Source organism: Chiroxiphia lanceolata, chromosome 1 (genome assembly GCF_009829145.1).
Source record: "Chiroxiphia lanceolata isolate bChiLan1 chromosome 1, bChiLan1.pri, whole genome shotgun sequence".
NCBI classification, from domain to species: Eukaryota; Metazoa; Chordata; class Aves; order Passeriformes; family Pipridae; genus Chiroxiphia; species Chiroxiphia lanceolata.
This window is the reverse complement of record NC_045637.1, coordinates 91,644,410-91,656,143: the sequence shown is the minus strand read 5'-3', so window position 1 is coordinate 91,656,143 and position 11,734 is coordinate 91,644,410. Positions and strand designations below refer to the sequence as shown.

The window sequence follows — 11,734 nt, the reverse complement described above, 5'->3', positions numbered from 1 at the left end:
GCTGACAACAGATATCCCCTGCTCTGCTCCCAAGGGCCTCATGTCCTCTGGAGCTCTTCTCAGGCATGGGGGCAGGATGCCACTTGGATGCTATAACCCTTATTTGGTAGGGGCAAAAGGGCAGAAAACCACCTGAATACATGTGCTCACCCCATTTCTGAGCCATTCAGGAGGCGTGTAGTATACCAGCTGCCTGGAGACCCTTCCCTCTCCAGGATCGTGGACTCACTTGAAAGGAACATCACACAAGGCTTGCAAAACCACCTCTCACCTTTGGAAACGAGTAATGCTGTCATACCCAGCATGGCTTTGTATTGTTAAAAATACTTTTCAACATTAAGGAATAGAAGCAGCCGGAGATGCACGCTGCACTCCAGTGTCCCAACACATCTGTTCATAATATTAAGTGTGAACCTTGGGATGAAGTTGCATGGCCTGTCTCACAGAAGAAGCTGGACTCTGACAGTAAATCAACCAGCAGCCCTGCCACTTCCCTGCTAGTGCTGCTACCCTCGGAGGTGCCCTCCAAGCAGGGCCCGAGGTAGGCCCCCTCACAGCCCACCAGCTTCACAGCCCTTTTGGGCAGGAAATCTTGATCAAGGATGTCCTACAGCTCAGAGACAGAGGCTGCAGAACCAGGAAATCAGTGATTCCCATTGGATGTTGATGGTGCCTTTGACTGGTTAAGCCCATGCCATGCATGCAACCAGCAGCCAACTGCAGTTTATGAGATGGTTGATTCTGTTGGAAAAAACCTTATCAAGTCTATAAATATATGCTATGTACTTCTGCAACTAGGCCAACAAACAACAGTGCATCTATTATCCTACCACTCCACCTGCCCAAAATAGTAAGCCAATGTAGAAGGAATTTCAAAAGGAGCAGTTTAGAGGTCTAAGATACCCCACACTGCATCAATTTTAAGCATATTAAACCTTTTCTGACCAGACCTGTTTGACAACAACCAGTTATGCACGTGGCAACAGTGAAAAGGGACCTGACTATAGGCCTGGTTTAAACTTTGAATTATGGAGAAAGTAGGAGAGGTAACCCTGAAAACCCCATCTCTTTGTGATGTTGAATAGAAACACTCGAGTACCAGGATTTGCAGAAATATTTGGCCAGAGTTTTGGATCCTATTTCATATATATATGCATCTCATCTGCATCTCTAAGTCTAACTTAGAGAAGTAGTGAGTATCCAGCATCTCACGTGGACTTAAATGGAAACTTCTGTCTGCACAAGAGCTGTAGGTTTTTCTCCAGGCATGGATTATCTGGTGGACACAGCCTTCTCCTTTATATTGCTATTTCTCTCCTCTTTCTTTCTTCCTTCCCTCCTACCTGCTGCATTGTTTTTTCTTTCTTTTTTTGCTTTCCTGTCCTTGTTAAAAGCTATTTGTATTTGTGGGAATCGTACATGCTTGTGTGCATCACCCTCACCAATACGCAAGTTCCTCTTGATGTTCCTCATCGACACCCAAGTTCCTCTTGATGTGAACACACTTCCACCGCACCACAACATCATGCTTTGGGGTTTTTTAATGTAACATCCAAAACACTTGCCTGAACTGTCAATCACTGAAACAAATTGGTGGTGATCATGAATAACACAATAAAAATAAAAATGAAATGCCAGAATCTCCAGGATCTGGTCACGGTGTGCATGTACCATGACTGATTTGAAATGGGCTCCCTCATGGATTATCAAGTCCTGTTTTATCTGGCTGCTTCTGGATTCAGCTAATGAGGGATTTGAGGTAACCGTTCTCTACAAGCTATAGTAGTCAAGGACCTTTTAAGTGTGACATTTCAGCAAAAACACCCCCACATAATTTTTTTCTGACCACTGCATTAAACCACAAAAAAACAATTTTAAAAGCTTCCTCCCCCAATATCTTGTCATAGTTATTGTAGGAGAGAAAGTTGTTTACCAACTACTAAGATGATAAAGCAAGAAACCAACATGTTGGTCTTTCTTGAAGTACACTGAGACTCTACTGCAAGCTACATTTATATTTCTAGTTTTTAACATTGACTAGTGAAAACACTCAAAACTCTTCTACAGCAGTCACTGAATATCTGAAACTTTCTATAAGCTTTTATAATTTTATTTCTCAGCCAAACTCAGTAGGCAAGGTAGGCAATTCAGACAGCTAGGAGCTGTAAGATCTAATGCCCAGAAAATACCCTTCTCATCATTTAGAAACACCAACAACTTTAGTCTTGGGCCTCACTGATGCAATCAAAATAACAAGCACTAAAGCAAAAAGTGCCTAATGAAAGTGTTTCATGTGAACTGTATTTTAATAAATGTAAACATACATTTTCCAATTAAGTGTTTTTCTCCATAATATTATTAAAATGTGATGAAACTAGGAGTGGTAGGCTGGAAACAAAGAGAAGGAAGCGGTTCTGGAAACAATGTGCAATTAAGCAGCAGAGCTCTCTCTTGAAGGCTTTGCTGCGGGTGCTGAAAGACTCCTCGGGCCCAAAAAACAACTGGGCAGTTCCATGGAATAGAAGCTCTCCTTCTCATAGAGAGAAGTCTCTGCAGTGCCATGCTCCCACACGGCCTCCCCTATTCAGAAACTGTGGGACTGCTAATGTTCCCCCCACCCCCAAAAAAACTTCCACTGCCTTCACATGAGTGGATTTCCTGTGAGAGATTTATGGGGCTGTGGGCAGCACCTCGTGCTACAGGAACCACTCGCCATGACACCGGGTCTGATTGAGCATCCCCCCAGAGCTGCACCTACCCCTGCTTCCGTACACTGTTACTGTAACAAAGGCAGTCAGGGCATCAGTGTTGGGGGCTACTGCTCTCCACAATCACACAATCCCATCATTTCTCAAAAGAAGCCTCCTCTTGTCCAGAAGGCCATGGGCTGTCAACTTTATCACATGAGCTTTATCATCTGCTGCACTCCCAGAATTCAGTAACATGCATCTGAAGACAGACCACAGCCACCCCATCACTTGGAAACACAAGGACTTACTGTCCCATGACCAGGGGACACAGAGATCACATGATGAGAAGGCTGGGAAAGATGTCCATCTGCAGCAGAGAACTGAGTCAACATCTTTCTTTCTGTGCTGTTACAGTGCCAAACAAAACAAAAAGAAGAGCTCAAAGAAAAAGTAATTGGTTTGTGGGCATGTGGGGATGTAAGGGGATAACTAAACTATGACAGTCTAAAAAAATATACACTAAAGTAAACTAGACTAGTTAGAGCTACTAACTACATGCTCTAATAGGAGTTTTTGATCTCTAGAGGTTACGATTCTGGTTTTTTTTAAAAAAAAGGAAAATTAAGAACTGCATGTTCATATTTTCTTTTTAAACTATATTTTAGGAATGATTAGGAACTGAAATGCAGCATTTCAGAGAACTTATTTTTCATTGCCTGTGTGTTTTGACCTTAATATCAATGGGGGTGAATTACCGGCCTCTGCTTGCTCCTGGCAGCCAAAGAAAGGACAGATAATAATGATGAAAGTCTTATTACAATAATAATATGTGGAATTGCAAAGAGATGTAGATCCACTGGTCTTCCCTTTTAGGCAGCTTAAATGCAGAGGACTAACAGCTGAACTTTAGGTTCTGGCCAGCTGATACTTACTTGACTTCTTCCTAATCCAGAGCTGGGATGCTGTGAAATGGAAACCTAGCATCCCTCTAGGGCCAGTTAGTTCAGTTATTAAGGCCTTTAGGTGGGTTAATTTTCCTCTAGGTTTTCATACCCGAGAAAGGGTTGGATTTGCCAGGTGATTGGAGGACTGGGAAAGGAGGGAGGACGACCTCTTTCTGCCTCAGTGCCGAGCTGGGCAGGGGCAGCTGCGGGCTTGCACTGATACCATACAACAGCAGCTGCATGGTGCCTCCCTGTTTACATTACAGTTGTACATGCTCAGCTGAAAATAACCTCCTACCTCTGTCCTTCAGTTGGTGAGAAAATTAGCTCAGAGTCTGAAAATACAGATTCATCAATATTATAATGACTTCCCAGAGATCCCTGGGAGGAGTAAGTGAGCCAAAGCTAATGATAACAACACTATTTTTGTATGGCACTCACTCTTTACAACTTACACTCCCTTGATAATACCACTTGAAAAGCTCTCTTCTTCCAAAAGCATGTATGCAACTGAAACTTAATTGTAATAAAATACTTTGTAAAGCTACACTACACATGCAGATATATCTCCCTAGCACTCTGGAGTCAAGATATATATTCAGTGCAGCAGCACCACAGTGCCACTGCTCAGAGCAGCGTGACTAAATACTGTTCTTTCAGTGAGCAGGCTAAGCCTTCTTCACTCAAGGCAATTTTCTACAAGTAATGACTGCTGCACACCTGCAAATAAGTCTGAATGCTTCCACAGAGCCACAACAGGCTGAGGGTGAGGTCATAGAGACTTCAAGCACATAGAAACTCTCTCTCTCTCTCTCTGTGTCTCTCTCCATTTCTCTCAACCCAGGCAAGGGAAAACGAGCAGAGCCATCCCTGCTATGCAGGGACACAGCTGATCTGGGAAGAGACCCAAGTCCTGGAATCAGCAGGAAACCTAAATTAAACCCCCATTTCTAATCATATCTCTACGTGACTCGCCCTCCATTCTGGAAGCATCCCCAGTGGGAAATACAGCTGGGGAGTATTTTGGCTGCATTGATGTCAACCTGCTCCTGATAGGCTTCTTTGTAAGGTGACACTTTGCTGGGTGAGACCTGTGTGCCAGGCCCTGCATTTGTACAGCCTCAGACTCGCTTGCTTTCTGCCAGAGGATGGCACTCCACCCCCTGCAAAGACACAGCTCTTCCTGGTGCCCAGGACTACAGCACATTGCCTGCATTGACAGATCTGTGAATGACACATGACATAAATGCTACCTGCTAATTTGTACCTCTTCTGCTGGTGCAGAGACCCATGGCCTGGCTGCAGGGAGAGAAATGTTAGCAAGATGAAAATTGTAGAATAGGGATTGCTGCTTTTGAAATCTCATTATTCAAGGCACCGGGCAAATTATAGTAACTGGTCCTGATCCAAGGACAGTTCCTCAAATCCTAAAGCCTGAGAAGAGCCAAAATACAGTCAAGCAGTGCGGAAAAAAAATCAAATGTCTTTATACTGAAGCACCAGAGGCCCAACTTCTATCAGCTGTGCAGATGCAAGCACGTACATGAACAAACTCACGTAGGGAATCTGTATGTTTGACATAAGAAAGAGGACCTGCCATATGTAGTAATTTACCATGTCTATGAAACTGGGGAAGGACAGGCTGGAGACTGCTGCGACTGTAAGAAATCTTCTGTGTGATCTGTTCTGTGGTACCACTGCTGTTTGTTTTTCTTCTCCAAATTGTCAGCCTGATGTGTGTTACTACATGTTCGTGTCCAGTTCCTCTCTCCCCATCTCTTGTTCTGGTTCTCCTGTGCTGAGGGTGCAGCATCAGTGGTGCAGATGCTGCAGTTCCCAGCACTCCGACCAACCAAAAAGACTTGCAACAGTATTATTTGAACAGAGTACCTCTAGGAAGCAAAATGCTACACACAGTGTATCTGAACTTTCCAGTGTCTAAATTGCTTAGAAAAAAGACAGCATTGGGATAATGCCTTAAGATCAATATGTACTCATTCTTAACCTCTGGAAAGTTACAAGTTTTCTTCCTGCATTGCAAACCGAGATATAAAGGTCAGAAGCACAGCGTACCCAGACACATAGATGGTTTTTCTTTCCAAATTTCCCTTGATCACAGAACTTATGTGAGCCACGCAGTGTTAAAACCACCTGCAACCAAAGCCTCAGTAATGCTCTGTAGTGCATTTCAGTAACTTATGTATGAGAGCCATTCCCAGGCATCTCCAAGTTTTCAAGCCATGGAAATTCACTGCCTTGTGCCCTACCTATCACTGAGGTGAATCTAACCTGAACAGTAAAAATCACCTACCAAAATGAAAAATGTAACCTCTCATACTGCTTATACCATTTTGTATTTAATCAAAACCCATGATAATCATGTAAGTCTTCCTGTGAGTTCTCCAGTTATAAAAAAAAGATCTATTTTATATCCAAAAGACTACATTTATCATCAGTGTGACTCCGATGGCTCTCCCAGCACGGTGAGTGGGATGATTTTTGGTTCACAGTTTGTCTCAGGGATGGATGAAGAACCAACCCTGAGTGGATCCAAAGCAAATGAGATGTGGTGTTGCCCAGGAGGCCACAGCATGCACCCCAGTCCAATGCCCCCACCCCACCATGTGCTGCCATTACCTGTGCTCGATGCTCCCCAACTGCAAACTGTATCACGGCAATGCCTGGGTTATGGCTCTCGTCAATCCTCTCCACAGTGCTGGAGTCTATTTTCAGGTCGTTGCTAATTTCCGCGCTCTGTATGAAGTCTTCTGTTTTCAAGTCCTCTACTTTCTTCAGCTCCCCGTTGGCCAGCTGAATGATCGACCCCTTCATGAAGTAAGGGGGCAGCGTGGGAGGTGCGGCAGCAGGGGAGGCGATGGACTGCACCACAGGCAGGTGGATCTGCGCCTGCACCATGGTGGCCTGGTAGGCAGGCTGGGTGGTGAGGGGCTCTGCGCTGAAGTTTTCGCTCTTGGGGACGGCGGTGGTGACGAACGTGTGAGGCACTGCTGCAAACTGAGGAGACGACGTGACAATCGCGGGCGTGACTCCTGACGGCTCGACGTCCGCACTACCAACCGGTATCAGCAGGGACTGGGTGCCAGGGATCACCAGGTGCTGCGGCAGGCTGCTGGGGTACCCAATGGCTTGCTGCTGACCGCTCAGGTAGCCAATCACCGGCGGCTGGGTCCCGGCGTAGAAAGCTGTCGCTGGCAGCCCAACAGGGAGTTGCTCAGAGGCGCTGTGGGTGGTCTGAATGACGGTGTGAGGGGACAGTGTGGCCACTGCCTTCACCCCCTCGTGGCCCAGAGCCTGCTGCGGAGACAAGGCATAGGACCGATGGGTTGGCTTTCCTAAGTGCAAGCTTCCCTTGTCATTGAGGGTTGAAGGAGAGGTCTCACGGTTGGTGGTCTGCTGCACCTCCATGTCTGCCGTGGGCGTGCTGCTGTTGGGGACCACCATGACAGAGGCTCGGACACCTGAGGAATCCCGCGCACCGTACTCAGCGGGGCTCGAGTGGACCACCACGTGCCTGGTCTCGTAATGATGGGGAGCTGGTTTATTGCCTGCTTTGACTAGACCCAGGTCGGCAGAAGGCGAAATGCCATACCTCCGGCTCTTCTCTATCTCACCATTCAGTACCTCCTTGGCCTGCATCGCCTGCAGCCGGCTGCTCTCGGGTTTCTTGGGGGTATCCCTGGTGACGAAGTGGCCCCCCGAGTCTGTGTACTGCACCACCACTTGGGAGGAAGGGCCGAGGGTGAGGGTGTGCGGGATCACTGTCTGATGTGGGTGCAGGGGGACCGGGATGGTTGGAGGAGAGACATTTCTGACAGTGCTCTGGGAAGAGCTGGAAATGTGGACATACTGGTTCTGCTGGGTGGGTGGAGGAGACCCAGCAGCAATCAGTCCAGGTGTCCTGACCAGGTGCGGCTCAACTTTGTGCCCCTGCTGGCTTAAGCCGCTCATGCTGGCCAGCAAAGTGGAATAAGCCTCCAGCTGGGACCGCTGGGATGGAGTGGTTGCAACGGCTGTGGCTGCTGCCACGGCACCAGTCGCAGAATTGGCTGTTGGGGAAATCAGCTGTGAGGGGATGAATCCGGTATACGATCCACTGTACTGGGGCCCGACGAATTGGAAGGTATGTTGCAGGTGTGTGTACTGCACGGGGGAAACAGGGGTCCCTGACTGGGAGAGGGCGGGCGAGTACACTGTGGGAAGAGTGGTGGAGACTGGAACGGACCTGGGCGCACTCGGCGGGGAATAGTCCAGCCCTGCAGACAGTGATTTGTGCAAACCCTGCGGCAAGCCTGCCTCCACTGATGACGTCCCCCCAGGCCGGTGCCGGCTCCCCAGGCTGCCCTGGCCACTGGGTGTTGTGGGGAGCCATGCTAGGTTATCTGCACGGTGGTTTTCGTTTGGCAGGACCGGCTTCACCTCTGAAGGCAGGCTGGTGGCAGGGATTTCTCGCTTCTTAGGTGGCAGGCATTCATTGCTCCGCTCTTGGTTGGATTTCATCTTTCGCCGTCCCCCCTCCACTGTGCTTGCTTCACTGTCTGTCTGGCTCTGATTTCAGTCTGATAAATGGAAAGTCACATTTGATTTCTGCAAGGGATCCAGTGACTTCATGAGGAATCATCTCCCTGTGAGCACGATCCTCCGACAGCTCCTCTGGATTCTGCAACGAGAGGGTGGGCAAGGGAGGGGGGAGTCATATTGTTAGCACTGAGAAATGAAAACAAATCAGCAGACACTCCGAAAGAGCAAACGAGAAAAGAAACCTCCGGAAAAAAAGAATCAAATGGTCAGGCATTGCCACTCTTACGTCAAGGGGCAGTTGACAGCTGCTTGGTAAGAAGCAGCAAAACTCCTGGGCATGTCTGCTAGTGCATCAAGAAAACGTTTAAAACTTTAAGCAGATCAGAAACTCCCTGGCCATAACTGCCACATTCAGCAGCAGTCATTTATTTCCCAAGGTCCCTTCTCCTTCCTCTGGGAAAACCCTCCATGTGTCTGTGGTGCCTAGTTTGTTCTTCCAGACTCTCCTTCCCCTGCAATGAGCACAATGCCTTCACCCTACTGTGTCCTAAAAAACACAGGAGTGAGGCAGGGAGCCCTGAGGAACAGCCACACACAAAATATTTACGTTAGCAACAAGTAGCTATTAGTGGTGCAGAGGGAAGGTGGCGGGTCACTTCTAAACACTTGAATGCCAGAGTCACCCACAGGGTGACTTCACATCACACCCCGTAGGGCTGCGGAGACAGCAGCTGCCTCCCTGCCCCCCTGCCACACCACAGCTCATTACAGGCACACGTGCCCTTCATCCACCAGTCTGGCAATGAACCTCAGCCCTGCGATCTATTTACAGCAGCAGCACAGAGCCAGATATGGCTCTGAGCCAGGTTTTTGATGTGTGGGGCTTTTTTTTGACCCAGCGCTTTGAACTCCCTCTGCTACTGACACTGCACACCCAGGTATCCAGGCAGGACTCTGTGTTGGGAGATGCTTCCTGCCACCCACAGGTTGGCCAGAGCCAGGTGCTGGCACCATCTCCATCTCTGGCAGGATCCAACCCCCCTTTTTTGTAGTGACTGCCGGACCAGAGAGTCTGTGGTCACGGCCACGGCCACAGCTCCAAACGCTGAGCAAACTCAGCCCTGGGGCTGCCTCAAAAGCATATTTGAGTTTCCAGATCCAAACCAGAAGCCCCCACCACTGTAAAAGCTCACAGTTTTATATTCAGCTATTTTTGCTATTGGAGCAAAACAGTTGCTTTCTCTGCCCTGCATCCCCTAATTCACCCAAAAGCAACAAAGTCTTCCTAACTCTTCCACTATCTGCTAAAGAACATACTGTATCTAAAACACATCGTGCTTTGAAAAAAGGCAAAAGGAGCTGTCAGTGTCCCCCTGTCTTCCTGAAACCTACCTTGCCTTGTCCCACAACAAACGTCATGGAGACTGAAACTTCTCCCCAGTCTCTGTCCAGCCACCACCTGTCATCTGCATTTCTGGCTGTTTTGAAAGTTATGCAAGAATGAGTGCTGAGAAACCCCGCATGACCGGCAGCTTAACAAGAAAAGCATGCATTACACGTAGGAAAAATGGAGAAAGAATTAAGAGCGGATGTGAAAGAAGATGGAAGTAGGATACAGCCCACTTTAAAGGGAATGCTGAGCAGCAGTAATGATACTTATCTTATGGCAAGTAATATTCCTCTGGGAGATTTCTTTCCCTGCTGCCTCGCTTCTAATGAACAATAAGCCTAATGTTTATATGTGTATGAAGTACTTTGAAGACACACTAGACTAAGATTAAACCTATCTTTAAGAGCACTCTTTACATTTATGGTCCTCCAAGCTGCTGTAAGCCTGCAGGAAAAGTCCAAACGTTCTAATGGTTTGATACAATCAGTCTTAAGTTAATTATCCCACTCTTTAAATATTGATAAACAGTAATGAAACACCAATAGCCAGAGCCAGGGGAGGGGAGTAAAGCACTGTTTCAGGGTGGATTCCCTGGCTTTGAGGCAATAGGGGGGATGAAAGGGGCAGTTTCAGATGAGCAAAGGCCAGTGATGCCTTCCTTCAGCATGGCAGCCCGGCGGCAGCAGCGCCCACTGAGTGATACTTGGGCACCGCTGTTCTGACCTGCCCCATCTGTCAGCACCGCCACCTCAGCACTGCGACCGCGGCCAGATGAGGGCAGCCAGGAGACAGGGTCCCTGCTAGATCAGCATGGGTCTTCCCCCTCCTCCTAGCAGTTGCTCAGCGTGTCTTGGCAACAGCTAAAATTATTATATTACACATGACTTACGGATTTTTCTTTTTAAGTTTGACTAAAAATAAAATCACCGAGCTCACATTTGCGCAGTCATCCTTGGTTAACTTTAGCTCACTGTAGCCTTCTGCCCTGGGCAGTCAGCTTTGGTAGGTAAGTCAGCAGATCCTGACCAGGGCGGCTGCCCAGGATGCTGCCCTTAACATGGGGTGCTCATCCTCCTCCCCTTGCCACTGGGAGCTCATGCTGGGCTTGGACCATCCTCCAGTCTCTCCTGGATATGGACATGAACTGCACACCCAGCATTTAAATACACTCCCATGGGGAAAAGCTGGGAGCAGAGGGCTGGCTTCTCTGCCTGCAACAGAGCAAGGAGCTTGTACATGGAACCAAATAGGGCCAGTCTCTTTTGCTGTGATGGATAAACCAAGCTCCCCAAAGCTAGTGGTTCCGAAAGTCCGAGGCATCTGGGTTCAGCTTCTCCACATCAAAAGTACTACAATGAAGCTCAATGAAATGTGGCAAAGTTTCATTCTGCAGGAGCTGAAGCAAAGGTTTTGTTCTGCTAAATAGCATTGAACCACTGAGTTTTGGGTGGCCTCCAATGTCAAAACTAGCATCCTTCAAAAATACCAAACACTAAATCTTTGGGGTCTTTTTTTTTTTTTTCAGTATAAGTCTTTCATATGACTGACTTCATCATCACCGGTAACAAAAAGGCTGCCCAAAACCTCCTGGAGAACACAGGAGGAATAAACAAATTTAACAGAGACAAAGGATGAGACAGCCATAGAGCAATGAATACTGCCCCACTTTTCCAAGCCCAAGCACTTCACAGTGAGACTTTGAACTCCTAACAGACACAGGACTGAATTTGCAAAAAATGCAAATGTGCAGCATAAAACAGCCTACTTCTTCTTCAAGACTTAAAAGTAAAATGATAACTTTTCAGCATCATTCAAGTTCCAGCAACAGTAAAGATAAGACAGGACTGATTTTGCTTGGGAAGCATGAAAGGGAGACAACCCAAACAAGAGTGTCTCAAAGGCAAGAGGTACAAGACCTGGTAAAACAATTTTTTGCCGGCTGTCCTAGGAAGACAAACGCCTGCCTTCTGTGGTGTGCCGCAGGGTTTGTTATTTGTATGCTCTTTTTTTTGGATTCAAGTCATTTTTCCAGCTCTGGAGATATCCCTTCTCTTTAACTTCAGAGCTGTCAATCACGATTTGCAAGATACGCAAACAAGTAGCAAACACCAGGTGATTTTTTGCTTCTGCTTTGTACGTGTGTGTGTCACACAAGTGCGTGTGTGCGTGCG

General features: G+C 47.4%; 1 protein-coding gene across 6 annotated transcripts in view; it reads right to left on the bottom strand.

Moving 5' to 3' along the window:
- Positions 1–11,734, bottom strand: part of ATXN1 (ataxin 1) — a 164,721-nt gene that overhangs the window by 9,701 nt on the left and 143,286 nt on the right. For 5 of the 6 annotated variants that reach the window (XM_032703493.1, XM_032703513.1, XM_032703533.1 and 2 more), the window contains one exon: positions 6,272–8,312. In XM_032703493.1, the coding sequence (XP_032559384.1) occupies positions 6,272–8,152 (1,881 nt within the window). In that variant the 5' untranslated portion in view covers positions 8,153–8,312. Of the gene's footprint in view, positions 1–6,271; positions 8,360–11,734 lie in introns of all 6 variants that reach the window. The other variant, XM_032703545.1, reaches the window with a different exon arrangement.